The 21,666-nt window shown below is 39.3% G+C and overlaps 2 protein-coding genes across 3 annotated transcripts; one reads left to right on the top strand and one right to left on the bottom strand.

Moving 5' to 3' along the window:
- The first annotated feature begins 58 nt into the window (after nucleotides 1-58).
- Nucleotides 59-5,818, top strand: ATP5MK (ATP synthase membrane subunit k). Of its 2 annotated transcripts, none has more exons than XM_023741157.1 (4): nucleotides 59-200; nucleotides 4,112-4,207; nucleotides 4,301-4,393; nucleotides 5,711-5,818. In XM_023741157.1, the coding sequence occupies exons 2-3, from the start codon at nucleotides 4,121-4,123 to the stop codon at nucleotides 4,388-4,390; spliced, it is 177 nt and encodes a 58-aa protein (XP_023596925.1). In that variant the 5' UTR covers nucleotides 59-200; nucleotides 4,112-4,120; the 3' UTR covers nucleotides 4,391-4,393; nucleotides 5,711-5,818. The 2 variants fall into 2 exon arrangements, with proteins under 2 accessions (XP_023596925.1, XP_023596919.1); XM_023741151.1 differs by lacking the exon at nucleotides 59-200 and adding an exon at nucleotides 2,085-3,978.
- Nucleotides 5,487-20,180, bottom strand: TAF5 (TATA-box binding protein associated factor 5). Its single transcript, XM_004370101.2, has 11 exons — nucleotides 19,125-20,180; nucleotides 16,815-17,052; nucleotides 12,697-13,012; nucleotides 11,715-11,878; nucleotides 11,471-11,606; nucleotides 10,299-10,419; nucleotides 9,455-9,584; nucleotides 8,649-8,813; nucleotides 7,814-7,991; nucleotides 7,448-7,625; nucleotides 5,487-6,850 (listed from the first exon to the last, which is right to left on the bottom strand). Exons 1-11 carry the CDS (start codon nucleotides 19,681-19,683, stop codon nucleotides 6,633-6,635), a joined length of 2,403 nt encoding a protein of 800 aa, XP_004370158.1. The 5' UTR covers nucleotides 19,684-20,180; the 3' UTR covers nucleotides 5,487-6,632.
- Nucleotides 20,181-21,666: the final 1,486 nt, after the last annotated feature.

The following is a 21,666-nucleotide window of genomic DNA, read 5'->3' as shown; positions in this document are numbered from 1 at the left end:
TTGCGTTCTACCCCGCAGGACAGACGATTTGGAGGCAGGAAGCGGAAGGGCGGAATTTCAAGGCGCAGCCAATCGACGCAGAAGGCTAGATCGTTGTGGCCGGTTGAACGGCTGCAGAGGAGGCGACTTCTTCCGGCTGGGCTGACGGGTGGCTACGTACCTTGAAGGACACAGGCTGTGGAATTTGGAGCTTTGGCAAGGTGGGTGTATAAAGGGAGCCCGTACTCTGACCTCGCGCCTCTGCTTTGCGGGGCAGGTCTACAATCTCACTGTTCCTGGTCCGGGAACACCGCGAGGCCTTCGGTTTGCCGGGCGAGATCGGTAGGGAATGGGAAAGGAATTAGAGAAAACGAGGGCTGGGGCGGGCGGTGGCTCGGAAGCGTCGGGGTGAGGCAGACACGTGCTTCCGAAGGCCTCCACAGTCCCTGAAGCCCTTAAGTTGGGTTTTCCAGTGGAGAAAAATGAGGCCCGCCGCGAAGGTAGTCCCCCAAGGTCACCAGTGACGTAATATTGGACGAAGATTCGGGCTTCTGCCCCCATCTCTGGCCAAATTAACCTCTCTTCCTCCCTATGCCCATAGCTGTTTATTTCCTCTGAGTTATGCTTAGAAAGCTGGTCAGCCAGGCCTCTTTTAGCTGCGCTGCAGTCTTTGTCAAAGTGGGAGTGAGTGTACCCCTTCCCTGCAGCTCACCTGGCGGATTAGATTTCAGTCGGTGTTCGGTCAGCGGGAAAGCCTTTCCTAGGAGGTAGCCAGAACAGAGCTGTAAACTCCTTGAAGCACAAGAGGCTGCTTCTGGTACCCCAGCGGCTCTCACTTCGTCTTTGCCTTCTTTACCTCGTGCTTTCACCATTCCCAGTAGGTGTCCAGTCAGACAAGAACAACAATATTGAAGAACATAGAAAGTAGCGAAGACAACCAGTCACCTTAGGCCTTTTCTGAAATACCCATTTCACAGGTGGAAAGAGGCATGGAAGGATTAATTATGTTCAGTAACAGTTACCCGCCCCCCCCCTTTACACTTCCCCACAGGCTACCGTTTAGCAATACTAAATCACAATTATAAATGTCTTAAGTTAACTTTTCCCTTCATTAATATGTCTTTCTAAACTAACATGACTCAAAGGAGAGAATTCAGGTTCAGTTATTCTATAAAGTGAGTTCTAACACAAGAGGTCCCTGATCTTTGCCCTAAAGTAACCTGCTGTTTGCTAAAGGGTGCAGACCCAAGTGTTTCCAGGCTTTGCTCCCATTATTTATCTCACCAGCAACACCCCAGTCCCTACTCCATCTCAGACTCTCAAAAGCCTTCCTCCTAAGACTCAGTTATATTTCAGTTCCCATACTAACTATAGAGCCCTGGTGACGCAGTGGTTAAGAGCTCAGGCTGCCAACCAAAAGATCGGCGGTTCGAAGCCACCAGCCACTCCTTGGAAACACTATGGGGCACTTACTTCTACTCTGTCCTATAGGGTCGCTATGAGTCGAATCAACTAGACAGCAATGGGCTTGGTATTTGTTTGATACTAACTATGCCCTTCCCTTTTAATCTATGGAATATCGCAGGCGTCATCCTTCTTCCCATATTGTATAAAGGAGAGGGGAACTTAAAACACTTGTGAATACCACATCCTCCTTAAAATGTTTGTTAAACACAAAGTAGTGGAGAGAGATTCACTAATAGGGTTATCAATTAATAATTGGACAAAGCCTTTTCTCCTGGAAACCTACTTCATACCATAAAAATCCAAAAATGTATCATAAAGATGAATGGAAAAAAAATGCCTTTAATAAGTTGTGTAAAATGAAACCGTTAATATAAAAGGTACATTGTAAAGATTTCTTTTAACGTAGATTTTTCCCGCTTGGGTTGGACTGGCCACGGCCTCTTAAAATAGAAGGGCCCAAAGAAATTTGGATTTCCTCCATTGCTCCAAGGACCTTGAAACGGTGTTCAAAACTAAGGTCATTTGTCTCAAATTATTACCAATTCTATGCATGTAAATGCCTTTGAATGGTAAACTGAGGGGTAGTGCTAGTTTCTATAGCAATGGCTTCCTCACAGATCTCTCCTTCCATTTCATCAAGTGCCAGCTGAGTCACTGCCACTGCCTGCCGACCTCGACCGGACCTCGACCGGCTCGTCTATGTTGCCAATCGACTCGGCGTGGCGTCGGTCGTGGTAGATAGGCGGTCATACATACGAATTTTCTACTGTTGTTCTGGTGACCTTTGAATATATCTTTGTTATTTTTTATTACAAAAGAAATACATGCCTTTATAAAATACAGTTACTATAGAAATAACTTCTCTTAAAAAGTTGTCTATATATTCTTCCGAATTTTTAAACTGTAATTACTAATAAGTGTTTCGTCTTCTATTTCTATTACTACAGTGGTTTTCAAACTTTACTTTGCATCAGAATCACCTGAAGGACTTATTAAAACAGATTGCTAGACCCCAGAATTTCTAATTCAGTCAGCATGGGTGGTGGTGGTTGTTAGATTCCGTGGAGTCAGTTCCAACTCATAGTGACCCTACCGTGTACAACAGAGCAAAATGCTACCTGATCCTGCACTATCCTTACAATCATTGGTATGTTTGAGCCCATTGTGCAGCCACTGTATCAATCCATATCATTGAGAGTCTTCCTCTTTTTTGCCCTCCACCAATCATGATGTCGTTAAACAGGGACTGGTCCCTCCTGATAACATGTCCAAAGTAAGTGAGACTAAGTTTTGCCATCCTTGCTTCTAAGGAGCATTCTAGCTGTACATAACTTCTTCCAAGATAGATTTGTTCATTTTTCTGGCAGTCCATGGTATAGGGCCTGAGAATTTTTATTTCTAATGAATTTCTAGTGATGCTGATGCTGATGGTCTAGGGGACCAAGAACTAGGTCTTTGAGAACCATTGATGTAATCTATAATATTCAGAAATATTATTTCTTTCATATTTAACGATACATGGGGTATTTTTCCAAAAAGATCTACTCACATTATATTCCCTCCAACTACCCGTCTCCTATAAATGGACTTTTAGATTGTTACCCAATTTTTTTTACTTTGTAAGCAGCATTTCAGTGACCATCCTTGAACAATATAGCATGTTTCCACTTTGTAATATAAGGAAGGTTCCTGAAGAAAAAATGAACTTGCTGGATAAAAGGGTATATTCATTTTACAGTTTGATAGATATTGCCAGATTCACTGTAGGGAGGTTGTGCCAGTTTATACTCCAGGTAACAGAAAGAGAATGCCTGTTTTCCCCATGTTTTTACTAATACTGATTATCACATTTTTATCTTTGCCAGTCTGATGGTTAAATATTGGCGTCATTTTGCATTTCTTTGACTTATTGTGAAGTTGATTATATTTTTATGTTTCATCTTTTTGTTTTTGATATTCTTTATGAAGATTTCCTTTCCCTGAGATGATTAAAATATTTGCCCATGTTTTCTTCTAGGGCTGGTTGGTTTTACTATTTACATGTAAATCTTTAATCTGTCTATTTTGGTGTAAGAAGTTAGGATTCCAACTCACCACTACCAATTGCAGTCAACTCCATTCATTAACCAATCCCTTCTCCCCCTCCCTACTTAGAGGTCCGAAATTATTTATAACAGGCCAAGTTATAAAAGTAGGGGTTGCAAGTTGAGCTGTATGGTTGGTGGTCACCCTTGTGAAGAAGCTTGAAAAAGTATCACAAGCTCTAGCTTAAGTCTCAATTAGTCTTAAAACTGATTAATACAATGTACCATGCACCACAGTGTAGATAGAGCCAGGTATGAAAACATTAGACTATACTGGGTCATAGGGTGGATTTAGTAGTGACTACTGTGTTCTCTTCCTATGCTGAGTGATTTGACTTCAAGAGTGTTTATTCTGGAGTGTTTGTGTAATAGCAACAAAGATGAAGTCCTACTTCCAAAAGTTTCTCTTTATCAGCAAGGCTTTTCTACCATCTTTGCTACTGCTGTGGTGGGTGAAACATACATAAAATTTACCATGTTTCTATGTAATGACTTCGTTTTTAAATTAAAAAAAAACAAAATTACTTTCTTTTAAATTGCATCCAAACCAATTTACCACTGCTTTCTTTCTTTTTTTAAAGATTGAAATCATGGCAGGTCCAGAAACCGATGCTCAATTTCAGTTCACTGGTATTAAAAAATATTTCAACTCTTATACTCTCACAGGTAGAATGAATGTAAGTATTAGTGATACCTTTAAGCAGTTATATTTAAAATAACATGTGTGACAGTAATAATCTCTTATTGTTCACCTTTTCCTTTCTTTTCAGTGTGTACTGGCCACATACGGGGGCATTGCTTTGCTTGTCCTATACTTCAAGTTAAGGTCTAAAAAAACTCCTGCTGTGAAAGCAACGTAAATGGTAAGTTAACACTTGAAAATTTGTAACTTAGTCTTTTTGATTTTAGCCCCCCCATAAAAATAAATCATTATCATTGTGTAAAATTTATTATATACAAGAGAAAAATATTGCCAGAGCCAATCACCCTGACGATTTTGATTATTTTAGTTTAGGTCTTTTTTTATGTATTTTGTTTGGTTATGGCTGTGATCATGTCTTTAATTTTATGTCTTATAACAAGTATGTTCCTGTTATAATTTGAGTGCATGAGTGTTCAAGGATGTATTTCACAGCTGAAATCTATTAGAATTTTCTATAAATACAGTTACAATGAACACTTTTGAGCAAGAAGTGTTGTCTGTATCTCTGATTTTCTTAGGTTAAAGTGCTTTCGCAAAGGGTTGTGTCTCTTTTGCCCTAGCCAGTGTGGAGCAGTATCAATTTGATTTTTCTTAATTTGATGAGTAAAAATATTTTGTGACTCTTAGCTTACTGGTAAAGTTGTACATTTTTTCCCATTTGTTTACCAGATGTTCTATTTATCTCCTTTTATTTAAATTAGGTTTTCTTTTGGTGACTTGTGTAAGTTCTTTGTATTATTAACCACCCATTTATATCAGTTGTATTTTTTTTTGGCCAGTTTATTAGTTTCAAATTCTTTTATAGACAGTTCTGTCTTTTCCTTAACTCTATAGACGTCGTTTTCACTTTTCTTATTGTTACCCAAACCGCATTTGCCCATCCTTAAGGGAGTAAATAGCTGTTGTGTTGGCAATAGGTGATGTGTGGAAAGCCCAAAATCCAGAGAGAAAATTTTTCTTTTGCGCTTAAGAGCTCTTCTAGTCCCCAAAACTATTTACCTTAGGGGACTGCATATCCAGAATGCAGTGGCCCATGGCGTATGTCTCACAAACAGGTAGTGTTTTGCTCAATTTTCCATATTTGATGCTCCCTAGCTTTTGAAGAGTAGTTGTATTCTCATTGCAAAAAATGGAGAAATTGTCTCAGATATTAAGTAATGGTTTCATCTCTCTTTTCTACTGTTTAAAATAGTTATTTCATATAGTAGACTTCCAATAGTATGCATTTAAGACCATACTGAATTGTTGGCAGATTTTTTTTTTTAAAGTGGTGGAGCATTAGGTTAAATTGTATTAATCTGAGTGACAGCTTAACCTTTTTTGGGTTAATGATTGCTTTGAGGGTGTGATAAAAATGTGGTAATACAAATTTTGCCCTCAATTCCAGGGGCTTTATAGATAGTCCTAGCATAGTAATTAGTGAATGTTGTAAAAGTTTTGAATATGTTTGTCTAAACCAGTTTGTTTGTTTTTATAGGATTCTAAACTGTCTGAACCTCAACTGCTAAGTTCTCATGCCTGGAGAAGCTCATATCAACTCATCATGTGATAGTCAATTTGTACAATAAATTATGAACCTGGAAAAGCTGGTTGTCTTTATTTACAAGATATCAAAAATATAAAAACTGTACAAAATGAAACAAAGGCAAAAAACTGGCAGTGACTTGGTCTAAATCTTTTAGTTTACCAAAGCAAGGCTCAGTACTAGAGGTAAGCAACTGAAATGTCTGTCTGACTTCAAGTGTACTAGGTTGTATGTATCTGTTAGCTGAAGTAGAACATGGAAACCTGGTTTATGGAGTGTTTACGTGCACTCAGTACTAACAAGCGTAAATTTAGATGTCAGTAGATGGTTGTACTTCATCTAACTCTTAGAAAGGAAATGTAGTTCCCCCTACCCAGTCACAGACATTGTGCTAATCACGGGCCAAGAAAAAATGTTAGTGAATCTACTTAACATCTTACTTGAGTGCTATACAGTAACATTTTTACAGCAGAAACATACATGCTCATAGAATTCTTCAGCTAAAATTTAAGATGGTATTATATTACTCAATTTGAATCTTTGAAGCAGGATGAATTGAAATCAATTGATTTTTTTTCCCAAACATAATAAATTAAAGTAGTATTTGAACAGAATATGCATAGTTTCCACACAATCCAAAGCACCATAAATGTCCCCTCCACGAACATAGTATCTCCTATTCAACTAACGGAAATTAGTTAAATGTGGTTGCTATAGAAACGTGGAAATGTCCTGTTCAGATGTTCCAAGCAGCATACTTCAGATCCATATAGACAAAACATTCTTTGTAGCTTAAATATTAATCACTGAGGTATTTGCTTTTAGTCTCCCTTTTTCAAACAGTAGCTTCCAAAAGGTCTTTAGTACCGATGGTTTATTGTGGACTATAAGCTCCTGCAGCTAGAACCAAGTTTCTTCGAGTAAAATGGAGGTGTACAACCGGTGTTGATTTGGTCATATACGTTCCCAACAATAACTCCTGTGAATTCTCAGGTAAATTTATATGGCCAGTGGCTGTAGTAAAGTCATCGGTCTCTAAATCTTCAAATGCTTTGATAGCATCCCACAACCGGACTGTATTATCCATTGAACCTAAGGGGCAGTTAAGTAAATCCATTTAGTAGCATTCATCACATTTAGAGTTTGACATTTTATCAAATGTATTTTATGTATTTACTGTAGACATCTGATTAAAAAAAAACCTAAACTTGATTTAACAACTTCTCAAGGAATATTTCAAGCAGTAGTTTAACTGAGAAGTCAACATACACGTAGAGTGATAGCTAAAGGGAAGCAAAACCTAAAATAACTCGTCGCCATCGATTCTGCCTCATAGTGATCCTATAGGACAGAGTAGAATTGCCCCGTAGGGTTTCCAAGGCTGTAGTCTTTATGGAAGCAGACTGCTAATCTTTCTCCCTTGGAGCAGCAGATGGGTTCAAACTGGCAACCTTTCAGTTAGCAGCCGGACACTTAACCACTGTGCCACCAGGGCTCCTTAAACCTAAAATAGTAGGACTTAATTTTTCAATTGTCAACACCCAGTATTTCCTTTTATTATTATTATTATTATTATGGTGAAAATACACCAAAACATCAGCCAACACAACAACTTCAACATTTATAATTCGTTGCCCAGTGTTTCCTTTTAGCATACCATTTACCACAAAACCATTTCTAGTCGTTTACCTGATGCTAAAATTTCACCATCTCTACTAAATCTAAGTGAGCAGACTGTATCTGTGTGGCCTTTTAATTCTCCAACCATCAAACCATGTCCAATATCCCAAAGAAGTACTCTGCCATCTGTTGCTCCTGTAGCCAGGAATCTCCCATTGGGAGAAAATGTCAAGGAATGAATTGGTCCCTAGAAAAAAGAAGTCAATGTAAATAACGTAGAGCTAAATATACATAAGAAAATAAGATAAAGTTAGAATTTTAATGTTTAGTGATATGAATACTATCTTTAAAATGTAAGTGCTGCTTGTTAAGTTAAAAAATAGGTTTTATCTTGAAAACAATTTTGTGTGCTGGAATAACAAAGGTGAAAATTACCTTGTGTCCAGTGAAGATTCTTACACAGTTACCATTCAGGACATCCCAAAGCCGCACAGTTCTGTCTGCAGAGCCCGTAGCAACATAATTAGAGTTTGGATGGAATCTGGTACAGTTTACATCAGCAAGATGTCCAGCAAATATCCTTAAAGGCTGATAATGGTCTGTAGCCCAGAGCCTTTTTAGAAGTTATTGAAAAGATGGCAGTTAGTAATTATGAAATATCAAAATTCTGTACAAAAATAAACATGGAAGCAGCTTTGTCAAATACTGGCTCACTGGTTAACTGAGGGGAAGATGAATGAGACTAAATAGAGTTAATCTGGTAAAAAAATTTTTTTTAATTCCCTATATGAACCTTCCCCCATTCTCTTCCACCCCAATTCCTTGTCTAAACCATAAAAAAGAATTTTTGCTTAGTTCCGGCCACGACATAATTAGTTTCCAGCCTGATCTAATTTATCCTAAACGTTTAAGGAAATGTCAGGGAAACAAAGGTACTCACAGTGGTAGTGGAAGATAAGGTTAAGCATTGAAGGGGAGGGAGGCATGGCAATAAACTAACTTGACAAAGAAAAGCAGGACTAAGCAGACATAGTAATATTCCTGTCCCAGTTTATTTTCAGATATGGGGCTCTAAATGCTGAGTAACTTGAGACAGAAGAATAAAATCAAGAAATCAATATCCTTGCTTATGTAACCCTGACTGATTAACATTCTCAAAAAGTTGGTCTCTGAATAATGGAAGTGAAAATGAGTTTGGAGTTTGTAATTCCCAAATAGAAAACATTCTGCTCACTGAACAGACTCAGTTGTAAGATTACAGTGTCCTTACCGAGCTACTCGGTCATGACCTCCTGACACAAAATAATATCCATATGGAGAAAACTGCGTGTCCCATACAGGATAGTTGTGTCCTTTATATCCTACCAAACAAGTGAATGTTTGAAGACTCCACAATCTAACAGTGCCATCTTCTGAAGAGGAAAGCAGGTAGTTCCTAAGAGAAGAGAAGGTGATACATTTCATTCCCTGAATAATTTTTGGTTACCTGGCCTGTTATTCCACATATCTGAATGTATTAAAAATTGTTTACATGCTACATCTCACTTTTAATATATACATGGAATTCACAGTGGAGATCAAAAGTTGAAAGTAGTCCTAGCTTGCTGTGTAAATTTCAACCAAAAACACAATAAAATATTATTTAAACAAAGTACCAATCAAATTAATTTTAGCCCTGACAGTTTGCATCTACTGGGCACCTACTGAATGAGGTGGGATTATAAAAAGTATGGTCTACTAGGGCAAAAATGCACGGTTCTTAAAAATAATACCAAGGGGTAATGAGAAAAGGCATTGTAGTTATGCAAAACTAAAACTAATTTTTTAAACCAGTAAACTGAAGCTATGCATCTTGATTCTATAAATTCAGGTATACATTTAAGTTGTCATTTTGTACACCCGTATGCCAAGATGAATTAGCAAATAGCAAGATTCTAAAAGATAATGAATGACAGGTAACCATGAGATTTTTCTAACAGATCTTTTTCAAGTATTTGCATAATGTTTCCAGTATTTAACTTTTATAGAATCTCAATATAATGTGGCAGTATTTAACTTTTACTGTTTGTATTTTACCTGTCCGGACTGAAGCTGGCTCCATAGACAGGCCCACTGTGACCATACAAAATCTTCAACTCACTTGCTGTTTTCTCATCCATGATTCTTTCTAAGACATCATCAGATTCTTTGTCTATGAGGCTAAGATCTAAAATGGTCCAGAAATATTGATTTTTAAAGGTACATTCATCAAAACAGTTCAAGGCAATCACATCACAGTTCAGGAGAGGTACTAACATTTGGGAAGTTCTGAATGCCTCTAAATTAGGTGTTGTTTTCCTAGTTGTATAGGAGAGGAAACGGAAGCTCAGAACTGCTAATAATTTGCTAGGTGCACACAGCTATTCAACGTTGAAAGTATGACTGAAACTCAAGTTTGTCCACTATACCAGTGTTTCACAAAAAAGAAAATACTAAAATTCTTTAAAATGTGTTATTTTGTTTAAATAATACAGTTAGCAAGAAACTTTCTTTAAAATGAAATCTTGAACTTATTAGATCTTTTTTTTAGCCATTTTTTATGACTAAAATAGCATGTACTCTCCCACTATTAAAGGTTTTTGAAAATTCTCAAGCAATCATAAAATGTTAGATGTTTAACCTCAAGAAATTTTCTAGCATATCCTCTTATTCTATAGGTGAGAGAACTGAGGGCCATAGAAATTAAGCTAGCCTAGCACCCCAGTCTCCTGACTGCCATTCCAATGTGCTTTCCTTTGTTAATGTTAGCATCTTGAGTTAAAGTGAAATCAAGTGAATTTCTACTAATATCACAAGCTCTTGTGTATATTCCATGGAATCAAAACTGGTAAAAACTAATGAAAAATGAAATGTTTACATCCTCACAGGTCATCTGGGTTACCTGCGGCTTGTTTCACACTGCGAAGCTTTTTGGGTGTCACAGACCACACTCTGACAGTTGAATCTGCAAAACCTCCAGCAATGAGACTAGAATCATCAGTAACATCCACTGCAGTGAGGCCCTGCCAATAAAAAAGTTTAAAACTGTTTCAAGAAAAATAAATGACAATAAATATAATAATCACAGTTTAGAGACTACATAATGATCACTCTTTGTCTCATATAAGAGATTATTTGACTCTGAGACTATTGTTGCCCTAAGATACTCTTTAAACCCTGAACTGAAACTACTGCCTGAGGTCACCTGATAGCTAAATAACAGATTGGCTCACAAAATAAAAAATATCACCCATAAGTATTGCACTCCTTTAAAAAATCATGTATGAGACCAAATGGTCAACAATTATCTTAAAAACAAAGATGAGAAGGGAGCAGGGAAACCAGATTACTAGAAACAGAACAACCAGAATGGAAATAATGAGAATGTTCACACATTGTGGAAATGTAACCAATGTCACTGAACAATTTAAGTAGAAATTGTTGAATGGGAACCTAATCTGCTGTGTAAACCTTCACCGAAAACAAAATATTATTAGAATAAAAAAAAGACAAACATGCAAAAAAAAAATCATTTGAGATTCATTCTCCTATGATTTTTTAGGTTAAAAACTCACTGTCTGAAAGCACGTACTCCAGAACATGTCGGCATTTAACCCTTTTTTGCCCTCCAAATTTGGAGGATGATAGGAAGCAAATGTTAATCGTTTTTGCACTTTACTAAATATATTCTCAGCAGCCTATTATAAACAGTCTATAAGGACATGTAAAATGCTTAATATAAAAATTATTAAGTTTATATGAGTACTTAAACCAAGTTCAGTAGAGATGAATCAGTTTCCTATTTCTCAAAGGCTAGCAGAATTCTACTCAACGGGAAAAAGGTCAAGTATAAGTAAGATTTAGGTACCTGCAAGTGGCTAAGGGTCTCTTAGACATTGCCTTCTACTTATTCTGAGTAGCATCCAATCTCTTTTCCTAAGTGCTGTCTTTATATTTATATCGAGAGTTTAAACAAGAAAAGTACATTTCAGTTAACATACTAAGTTTCTTTTAATAGTAAATCACCATTTTACATGACTCTCCAGGCAGAAATTGCCCAATTATTTTACCAACCTGGTAAGCATTGAGGAATGTATAGAAACAGATAGAGGGTAAGCAGTCTGGACCAAGGCGTACTCGTTTAGTGGTTTCTTTCATATTCATTATCTTATCCAACTTATCAGAATCTTTCAACTCAGGAAGAGGGATTCTGTGAAAGAGAGACTGGAAATTACCTTTTGAATATTAACGATCTTGTACCCTCTATAACATATCATCTTACACCCCCACACAAGGTCCTGATGCTTTTTTCCCTCACCTGTTTTGAGGTGGAGCATTGGGATCTTGTTTTTTGCTTTTGGATCCAATACTATCTTTTTTAGGCTTTTTCTTTTTAGGTTTTCCTTCTTCATTTTCTCCTTCTTCATCTTCATCATCCAAAGGCACCTCAATTTCTGGCTCTTTTAATAAACCAAAAAATACCTACAAGTCAAAAGAGCCAATATTCTTTAATTTTTTGCACACTAATACATACTTTTTACATCTTGACAGGATGAATCCCAATTACAATATATTAATTTATACCCTGTGGCAGATTCTGTACTTGTCTACCCAATTGCCATTCTCCCCTTTTTCCTTACTAACAGAACCCTGGTTTTGTTGGAGTAGCAATGTGCTCAATTTAATCACTTCTGTTCCCAGGCTCCCGGGCTCAGTTAAATCATTTCTGTTCCCAGCTCCCTTGCAGCTAGGAATGGCCATATAATTCTGACCAACAGATGTACACAGAAATATACTGGGAAGGATTTTAGAGAAAAATACTGTTTTCCTGATAAGAAGGGAGAGATTCAGTGGGGCTATACCCTTTGTCCTCCCCCTTCTTCCTTCCTGAAATGCAGTTGCAATACTGGAGCTGCAACAACCATCTTGTGAGCACAGAGAAGAAAGTCACATTCTAAAGAAGGTGGAGCAGAAACATAGAAGGAGCCAGGGTCCTTGAAGGCATTGTGGAGCCCCTAAGCCAACCCCAGAGGCCCTTCTTCTGGACTTGGTTTTATGTGGCAGGGAAAAAAAAAAAAACAACTGTGTTTCAGCCACTGAGTCAGGGTTCTGTTAAATGCAACCATTCCCAATCCTAGTATATACCCTGTTCTTAGAACATGAAATTTAATCTTGCCACCATAATTATACAGTAAAATTATTCCAAAACTAGCTACAAGAAAAATGTGTAAATTATGGAGCTGGAAATGCTACAATTTTTCATAATCTGCATTATAGAGTTCTTAGGTTTATTCCCATACCTTTGATTTGTTTGCCTCTCGTTTAGCCTCTCCTGCCAAACTTCCCACCATCGCATCTATCTGTTGCTTACTACGCGGCATCCCATCAAAGATGTCAATGTAGAGGTGCTCCTGAACTATGTTCCATATCTGATTGTTCTGTTTCTCCTGAAGATGCCTCTTCAAGAGTTGGTACGAGTCACGGGAAATACGCAGAACAAATTTACTTGTTCGAAAATCCAACATGGTCTCATTCCCTTTCATGTGTTCCTTTTTGGTAAGACTAGATAATACTCGTAGGTCATCTTGGTAATAACATTCCTGATCTCCATGGAACCTGTTTCAGCGATTTTAAAAAGTCATTTTTCAATGTAATCATTAAGGGATCGCCTTTCCCCCATATATTTATAAACCATCTTAGAATATTTTCAAAGTAGTAGTCTGTATAATCCTGGACTATGCTGTAGGATAAGAAGTTAACTCATTCAAAATTATTCCAATTCAGTTTCTGAAGTCATCCTTATAATGACCAATTTAATTATCTCATGAAATGTATCAAAAGTTTCAAAGAAGAATTTGAATAAGTATCATAAATAAATGAAAGATAAGAGCCATCATCAGTACAGTTTCTTTTGAATGCCACCATTGGTAGTCATCAGAAAATATTAGAACACTTGCTTTACTAAATTTTATGTTTTTTCAAAACTCACGATTTTTTAAAACTTACTATGGAAAATTTCAAACATATACAAAAGTAGACAATAGTATAACGAACTCAATGTACCTATCATACAGCCTCACAATTATCAACACATGGCATTCTTATAAAACCCACTATTTTTAATGATTTCTTATATCCTAATACCAGAAATAGTTATTAAATATCAATACGTTAATATTATGACTAAAGAACAAATAAATGTTGATACCAAACAATGAGTATTTCAATTAATTCACTATTGCCACAGCCTTCAGCCTTGATGACAATTAGTAAATTTAAATGTATTTTTGTTTCTACAAATCTTAGTTTTCCTAGTAAAGTGTAATTAGAGATTATATATTGGCACTCACTAAGAGAAGCAATCAATGCAAAAATACTTAGAAAACAATGACTAAATATATGATATTAGGTCTCTGGCTCTGACAGATACATAACCAACAGCTACTTAAACTGTTACCTTTGTTATTCTATTATGATTCATCAATACATGAACTAAGGGTTTCAGTCCAAGATTTGAATGAAATTAGAATTCTCAGCTTCTTGGCATTTATATCAGTCACTGCCCATCACCTCTTGTGGGTATGGGGCCCTGGCAAAGGCTGAGACTGATCATAACAGGGAAACAGAGTCTTCCGATGCTGTTCCAGCTTCCTGTGTAGGGAGATGGTTATACCCTGAGACTGGAAGAGCAAGAGTTTTTTTTTGTTTTGTTTTGTTTAGTGTGCTTTAAGTGAAAGTTTACAATTCAGGTTAGTCTCTCATAGAAAAATTTATACACACATCGTTATGTGACCCTAGTTGCTCTCCCTATACTGTGACAGCACACTCCTTTCCACCTCGGATTTCCTGTGTCCATTCAATCAACTTCTGACCCTCTCTGACATCTCATCTCGCCTCTGGACAGGAGCTGCCCACTTAGTCTCATGTATCTACTTGAGCTAAGAAGCATACTATTCACGAGTATCATTTTATGTCCCATAGTCCAGTCTAATCTTCGTCTGAAGAGTTGGCCTCGGGAACAGTTTTAGTTTTGGACTAACAGCGAGTCTGAAGGCCATGTCTTCCGGGGTCCCTCCGGTCTCAGTCAAACCACTAAGTCTGGTCTTTTTACTACAATTTGAGTTCTGCACCCTACTCTTCTCCTGCTCCATCAGAGACTCTCTCAAGAGGTTTTTTTTTTTGACAGTAGTGTAAGAAAAATTCGCTTCTATAGTAGAAGCTCTATCATCATCAGCCTTTTTACTTTTTTATTCCCAAATACACTGAGGTATAGAACATTTTGCTTTATATACTTTCTATTAGGCATCATGGTATAGAGAAAAGAACAATGATATAAAAGCCAAACCCACTGCCACGGAGTCGATTCCGACTCATAGCAACCCTATAAGGCAGAGTAGAACTGCCCTGTATGGTTTCCAAGGAGTGACTGGTGGATTTGAACTGCCAACCTTTCAGTTAGCAGCTGCGCTCCTAACCACTACACCAACAGGGCTCCGTTTAAGAAGCCAGGAGTCCCAAATTGTTGTCTATTACCATTACCTAGGTTATCTGACAAATCCTGGCTTGTGGCTCTCACTTGTACTTTGTACTAAAAAGCCCTCTGTTAAGTACTGCATCCTCCTTAAACACTCATTAGCTTCTATAACTCAACACTCTCCTGGTCTTCTTCCTACTTCTCTGGCCTCTCCTTTTATCTCTCTTCTACTTGGCCACTAATGTTGGAGTTCCTCATAGCTCAGACCTAGCCCATTTATTGATTTTTTTCATACCCTTCCCCTAGACAATCTCATCCATATCCATCAACATTGAATATGACTCCAACTTATTCTGTGACCTGACAAACTGGTCCTCTTTCAGAGTTTTCTATCTCAGTGAGATACTCTTGTCCAGCTGGGACAGACTGAAAGCTAGGGGTTATCCCTGACACCTCCATTTCCCTCACCCCCATATCCAATCTATCACCGAGTCTGTACTAAGTATCTCACCAATCTGTATATTTCTCTTCACTTCCCCCACCATATACCAGTCCAGTGTTTCTGGGGTGCTACTGGCATTTGGAGCAGGAAATTCTTTGCTAAGTGGGACTACCTGCACATATTGGAACATTTAGTATCTCTGAGTCACATGCCCTCTCCCCCAAGTCATTATGACAATCTGAAACACCTCCACACATTTTCAAATGACCCAAGGGAAGGAAGAATATCACTGCCAATTGAAAACCATTGCAAAAGTCTCCAAAACTGGTCAACCTATAGTCACTCTGTCCCCCTACCATAAATTTTCCAAACTGCAGAAAGAGCCTTTCGAAATGCAAGCCTTTCAATGACTTCTGTAGCAGAGGTACCTCACTGTCCCCAAGTATCCTCTTTTTTCTTCCTCTGTAATACCCATAAAAAACTCATTGTTGAGTCAGTTCAGACTATAGCAACCCTACAGGACAGAGTTGAACTGTCCCATAAGGTTTCCAAGGAGCAGCTGGTGGAGTCGAACAGCCAACCTTTTGCTTAGCAGCCTGAGCTCTTAACCACTGTGCCACCTGGGCTCCTCCTCCCTAATAAAACCCCTGAATATTAGCTGGGCACACAGACACCTAGGTAAAGACCACACTTCCTATCTCCCTTGCAGATAAGTGTGGCCACTTGACTGATAGGATATAAAGTGAAGAATTGTGTTCAATTCCAAGAAGGACATGTGTCCTCCATGCTGACTAGAATGCTGGTGTGATGGCTTGGAGCTGGAAAGTCATCTTGTGCCACAAGATGAAAGCTGCATGATGTTGATGATACAGCAACAAGATAGAAGGAGCCTGGGTACCTAATAATCAAGGACCCACCATATCAGTCCTCCACTGCCTACTTTCATGAGAGAGTAAAATAAACTTTTATCTTATTCAAGCCACTATCATTTGGCTTTCAATTACTCTCAGTCAAATCTAATCCTACCTAATACAACTTCCTACTGCTCTTTGGATAAACAAAGATCCTCAACATGGCTCAAGAACCTGCCTGCTCTAACCCCTAACCAACACTCCCACTTTATGTTATACCACACCCCCATCCCCAGATTTATGTTGTACCACACCCCCACACACATTCTCTGCTCCAGCCACTCTAGCTTTCTTTCATTCTCTGTACCTATTATACTCCTTCCCACCACAGAGCTTTCACGCGTGCTTTTCTCTCTTCTCTTTACCTGGTTAACTCCTACCCAACCTTCAGATCTTACCTCAAACATTACCTCTTTGGGAGCCTTCCCTGACTTCTCCAACTAGATCAAACTCCCCATTTTAGCTCTCATAGCACCAGGTACCACTCATTCACAACGTTCTTTTTGAGTTGTAATCTTACATTTGTGTGGTTACAGACACACACATTATATACAGGTACATGTTAGATATATAGATTTATAAATCACATACTTCTCAAAGAATGATTTTGCTTCATTCTCATGTTGATTGTAGACTAGCTCCAAGTACATATGCACAAACAGGGGGTAAAAGAGTTGGGATAGCTCTGCCCGATGGCAGTCCAGAGAACATTCGATGAAGTGCTTAAGTCCACTATAGTATTCTTCATACATCGCAGGATCTCCTTGCTGGTTGTAAGCTGACAGCACAGCACTAACATCTGGCTGGTCTTCCACAGCTACACTTCCAACTGTTTAAAAAAGGTAAACAACTTTCAAGAAAATGACCTGATATGCACAATGCGGCTATGGCTATTTTGCTAAATTTCAGAGCTGAGTTGTTGCTCAGATATGTTTGTCTCTCTTCTCAATCTCTCTCCCCCAGTATAATCATACGGTCTTCTAGTGGGAGTTTTCACTTTGTTTCATTCACCCAGGCCAAAGCCCTGTATTTAGCTTGTCCATATCTTAAGATATAACTTGGAAATCAACAATGAAAAGATTCAGTATTTTTTCCTGTAGTTACCTTATTTTAAGGACAAATTTTATAAAAGATGGTATGCATAAATCAAACAACTATGTTAATCTTCTCCCAGCACTCAGTGCAAATGGCGTACCGCTTCCCCTCTTCACCACCACAAAGCCATGCCCTGGAGTAACACCCAGCTCTCTGTGCTGCCTAAGTACTTTGTAACTTTCCTGTAACACATCCTATCCTGTGTTACCCTCATACCTGTACAACTATCACCCTTTCTGAAATGTAAGCATTTTAAGGGTGGGAAGGACCATGCCTTCCTCTAAAGATAATTAACTCAAATTTATTTGTTAAACCAATTTCAATAACCACCATTTCAAAGCAGAAAACATGACTAAAAGTACATTTTAAAAAAAAACTTGTAACACAGCAATACCAAACAATGATACATCTGTCAATTTAATCAAAGTTTGGTTTTTGGAAATTTTTGAAAGTTTCAATTATACTACTGGTATGTTCTTTACTGCACAAATGTTATAATTTTTTTTTTTTTTTTTTTTTTGGTTACTCTGATGGCCTGTTTTATTCATTATTAGTTTCTCCATCATGATCTAAAAACAGGTCAAGTTTCTGTAGAGACGAGAGATTATAGCAATGTAACCAACAACATAATTCATCTATCTTATAGCTTATTAACAAAATTCTTAATTCACACTATTCAGAAAAGACTCCTCTCCATCACATTTTTACATATTTATATTTATGGATACAATGCTTTGTATTCATACTTCACTTCTGGCAATGCTGCAAAGATTAGGTCTCATAAATATAAATTAACATGGCTTAAAAGCTCCGCACTAGATAATTTAATTCAATAAAGACTTACTGTTGACTCAGGATCACCTTTGAGACCTTACACTGTGTATGAGATTTACTGCATGGACTTTGTGACTTTAGTTGCTTGGGGGGTGGGGGGATATCAGGTGTCAGGGACGGATACCAAGGCATAAACCTATCAATGCCAACCATTTTATATATATTTGATCCTCACAATAATCCATTTAATAGAAAAAAACTCAACTTTATGGAAAATAACTTAATTAGCATCACACAAGTAAAAGAAGCAGAGACAGAATCTGAACCCAGGTCTGTCCAACTCCTATTCCTAAACTAAATGGTTCTCAAACTCTGCCATACATCAATACCCCTTGGAAACATTGATTTAAAATGCAGATTCCTAGACCCACTTCTAGAGGGTCTAATTCACTAAGCCTGAAGTGATGCCCAGAAATCTGCACTTTAATAAGCATCATCAAAAAATTTTAACACTAATGGCACTTAGCCCATACTTTGAGAAACACAGCGTACACTATGTTCCATCACTTCCTGACTGGTCCAAAGCAAGTCCCTTGACCTTTCTCAGTCTGTTTTCTCATCTCTAATATAGATGCAATGTCTACTTCACAGTGGAACTGTGAGAATTAAGATAGGTAATTTAAAGTCCTTTTAAATTACGCTGGTACGGAACAGTACAAATACTGTTAGTGTTCATGCAGACCTTCCCAAGACTCAGGAGCCCAAATGAGAGGAAAGGCCCCTGCCTCTCCGCGTCCACCTTCCCCATACAGCCTCAGTACAACAGCTCTTCTCAGCGTCTAGCTGAAACTGACAGCTGGGAGAGGGTTTGACTGCGCAGCCGGCGCACCAGAGAAAGGGGCGGGCATGTGGCCCTAGAGGCGGGCCCAGGAAATTCAAAACAAGCCCGCAGAGGTGCAGGCCTGCCAGCCCCTGCATTCCCGGCTTGCTCCCTTCATGCCGGCCCTGCTTCCCCAGGACTCCGCGGCTCACCTTTCCCCGGAGCGGCAGGAGCTGAGGCTGAGCCTGAGACGGTGGTGGCCCCCGACGCGGCGGTGCTCGGAGGATCGGGGGCTGCTGGGCCGGGGGCCGAGGCGGTGACCCGGCTAAGAAGCGCGCTGGCCGCCTCGGCCCCGGTGCCGTCCGCTTCTCCTGGGGCTCCGGAGCCCGCCACTGCCTCCTCCAGTAGCCGGGCCTCGCGGCGCAGAGCCTCTTCGGCCTCACGGAGGTTGCTCTGCCGTAGGAACTGCAGCACAGCCAGCAGAGTCTGTCGGTCGTGGGGAGCACCGACCTCCGGAGCTGCGGTGGGCACTGGGGCCGCCCCCGCCGGGGCAGCAGCGGAGACAGCCACCACGGGATTTGGGGTCCCGCCATCCCCACCGGCCGACGCCGCCGCCGCAACGTTCCCGCCGCCACCGTTGGGGCCGTTGTTGGTAGTGCCGCCGCCACCCTCGCCAGCGCCGTCCCCAGCCTGCGGAGGTAGCAGCGTCGGCTGTCCCTCAGGCTCTAGCTTGACCGCCACCTCCGTCTGCTCCTCCGCCAGCGCCGCCATCTTGCGGCTGAGCCACTTCGCGCCGTCAAGTGTGATTGAGTTTTCGCCACATGGAGGGCGGGGAAGGAGGATTTCACGACAGCTCTGGAGGGCAATTTACGGCAGCAGGAGGGGCGAGAAAAAAGGAGAAAAGGAATAGGAGCGAAGAACAACTTCAAAAGTGAAAAGAAAGGCAGGAAGTATGATTTGGTGACCGCCTATTACATTTATTAACAATCACATCTGATAATAGTTATCCTTTAATGCAGACCAGCTATATCCAGGTACTGTGAGAGACGTTTTACATTATATGAATTCCTTTAATTCAACCATCTTATAAAGTACTATTTTCTTCACATTACAGATCACTCAGTCGAGCCCCAAAGAGTTTAAATGAGTTGCAAAAGTCACACAAGAAGTAAGCGACAGTGTCAAGATTCTAATCCAGGTCTTTAATTCAAAAGCACATTTACCAGAGTGGCTTCTGAAATACTGGTAATGTTTTATATTTTGATCTGGACAGTGGTTCCTTTTTTTTTTTTTTTTAAGCCATTTTTACTTTTTGTAGAAATTAATCAAGCTACATGCTTAAGATGTGTGAACTTTACAGCACGTATATTATATTTCAATAAAAAAGTTTTTTAAGTACCTGAATTTTGTTAAATGTGTACATTCTGTATTCATGCTGTTATCCATTACTAGAAATACACTGCATTTTAATTTTATACTTAAAAATAACTTATGCCATTCTGGGATATGCATCATAGGTTATAAACCCCTGCTGCATATTTTATTTCATTTCAGCCTCATAACTCTGTGGGATAGATACAGATGAGGGAAGTGAGCCTGGGACCTTGGGGTGATCAAGCACAATTGTTAAAGTTGTGAGGTTTTCAGTCTTACTGGCTTTCTTTGAATCCCTGCATACCTCTTACTAGCTGAATCATCTGGAGCAAGTTACTTAACTCACCATTATCTCAGTTGCCTAATTTCTAAAATAATAATACCTACATCATAGAATTGTTGTGAGGATTAGATGAGAAAATGTGTATGTGATGACACCTGCTGTTGTTAGTTGTCCTCAAGTTGATTCTGACTCATGGCAACTCTGTGTGTCAGTAGAACTGTGCTCCATGGTGTTTTCAAGGCTATGACCTTTCGGAAGCAGGTCACCAGGCCTGTCTTCTGAGGCGCCTTTGGGTGGGTTTGAACCATCAACCTTTCGGCTAGTAGTTGAGCACTTAACCATTTGTGCCACCCAGAGACTCTATGTGATACCCAGCACGTAATAAATAAACCCTTTGTCGTGGAGTCGATTTTGACTCATAGCGACCCCATAGGGTTTCTGAAGCTGTAATCTTTACAGAAGCAGACTGCCACATCTTTCTCGCACAGAGCAGCTGGTGGGTTCCGCTAACCTTTCAGTTAGCAGCCAAGAGCTTAAACCACTGCACCAACAGGGCTCCTGTTATGTAATAAATAGTCCTTGCACCACTATTATAAGAACTCAAGAAAAGGTTTAAACACAGAAGAAAACATTCTTTGATCGTTAGACGAGGGTGGGAAGGGAGGGAGAGGGTTATTCACTAACTAGATAGACAAGAATTATCTTAGGTGAAGGGACGGACAGCACACACTACAGGGGAAGTCAGCACAACTGGACTAAACCAAAACTAGGAAGTTTCCTGAACACAACCAAACACTTCAAGGGACAGAGTAGCAGGGGCAGGGGTCTGGGGACCATTCTTTCAGGGGACAGCTAGGTCAATTGGCATAACAAAGTTTATTAAGAAAATGTTCTGCATCCCACTTTGGTGAGTGGCATTTGGGGCCTTAAAAGCTAGCGAGCAGCCATCTAAGATGGATCAATTAGTCCTAACCCACCTGGAGTAAAGGAGAATGAAGAACACCAAAGACACAAGGAAAGTATTAGCCCAAGAGACAGAAAGGGCCACATAAACCAGAGACTGCATCATCCAGAGACCAGAAGAACTAGGTGGTGCC

The sequence above is a fragment of the Trichechus manatus genome, unplaced genomic scaffold, assembly GCF_000243295.1.
Source record: "Trichechus manatus latirostris isolate Lorelei unplaced genomic scaffold, TriManLat1.0 scaffold00007, whole genome shotgun sequence".
NCBI classification, from domain to species: Eukaryota; Metazoa; Chordata; class Mammalia; order Sirenia; family Trichechidae; genus Trichechus; species Trichechus manatus.
Note: the sequence above shows the minus strand (reverse complement) of the source record. Positions and strands in the feature narration are given on the sequence as shown.

Excerpts from the sequence above, each read along its gene's own strand:
- ATP5MK (XM_023741151.1), top strand. The coding sequence starts at position 3,850 with ATGCTGAGTGATTTGACTTCAAGAGTGTTTATTCTGGAGTGTTTGTGT. Across the intron at positions 3,979-4,111 it reads CCATCTTTGCTACTGCTGTG|ATTGAAATCATGGCAGGTCC; the intron begins GTGGGTGAAACA and ends CTTTTTTTAAAG. Across the intron at positions 4,208-4,300 it reads CTCTCACAGGTAGAATGAAT|TGTGTACTGGCCACATACGG; the intron begins GTAAGTATTAGT and ends CTTTCTTTTCAG.
- TAF5 (XM_004370101.2), bottom strand. The coding sequence starts at position 19,683 with ATGGCGGCGCTGGCGGAGGAGCAGACGGAGGTGGCGGTCAAGCTAGAG. Across the intron at positions 10,420-11,470 it reads CATTCCTCAATGCTTACCAG|GGCCTCACTGCAGTGGATGT; the intron begins GTTGGTAAAATA and ends TTTTATTGGCAG. Across the intron at positions 7,992-8,648 it reads GGTCATGACCGAGTAGCTCG|GCTCTGGGCTACAGACCATT; the intron begins GTAAGGACACTG and ends ACTTCTAAAAAG.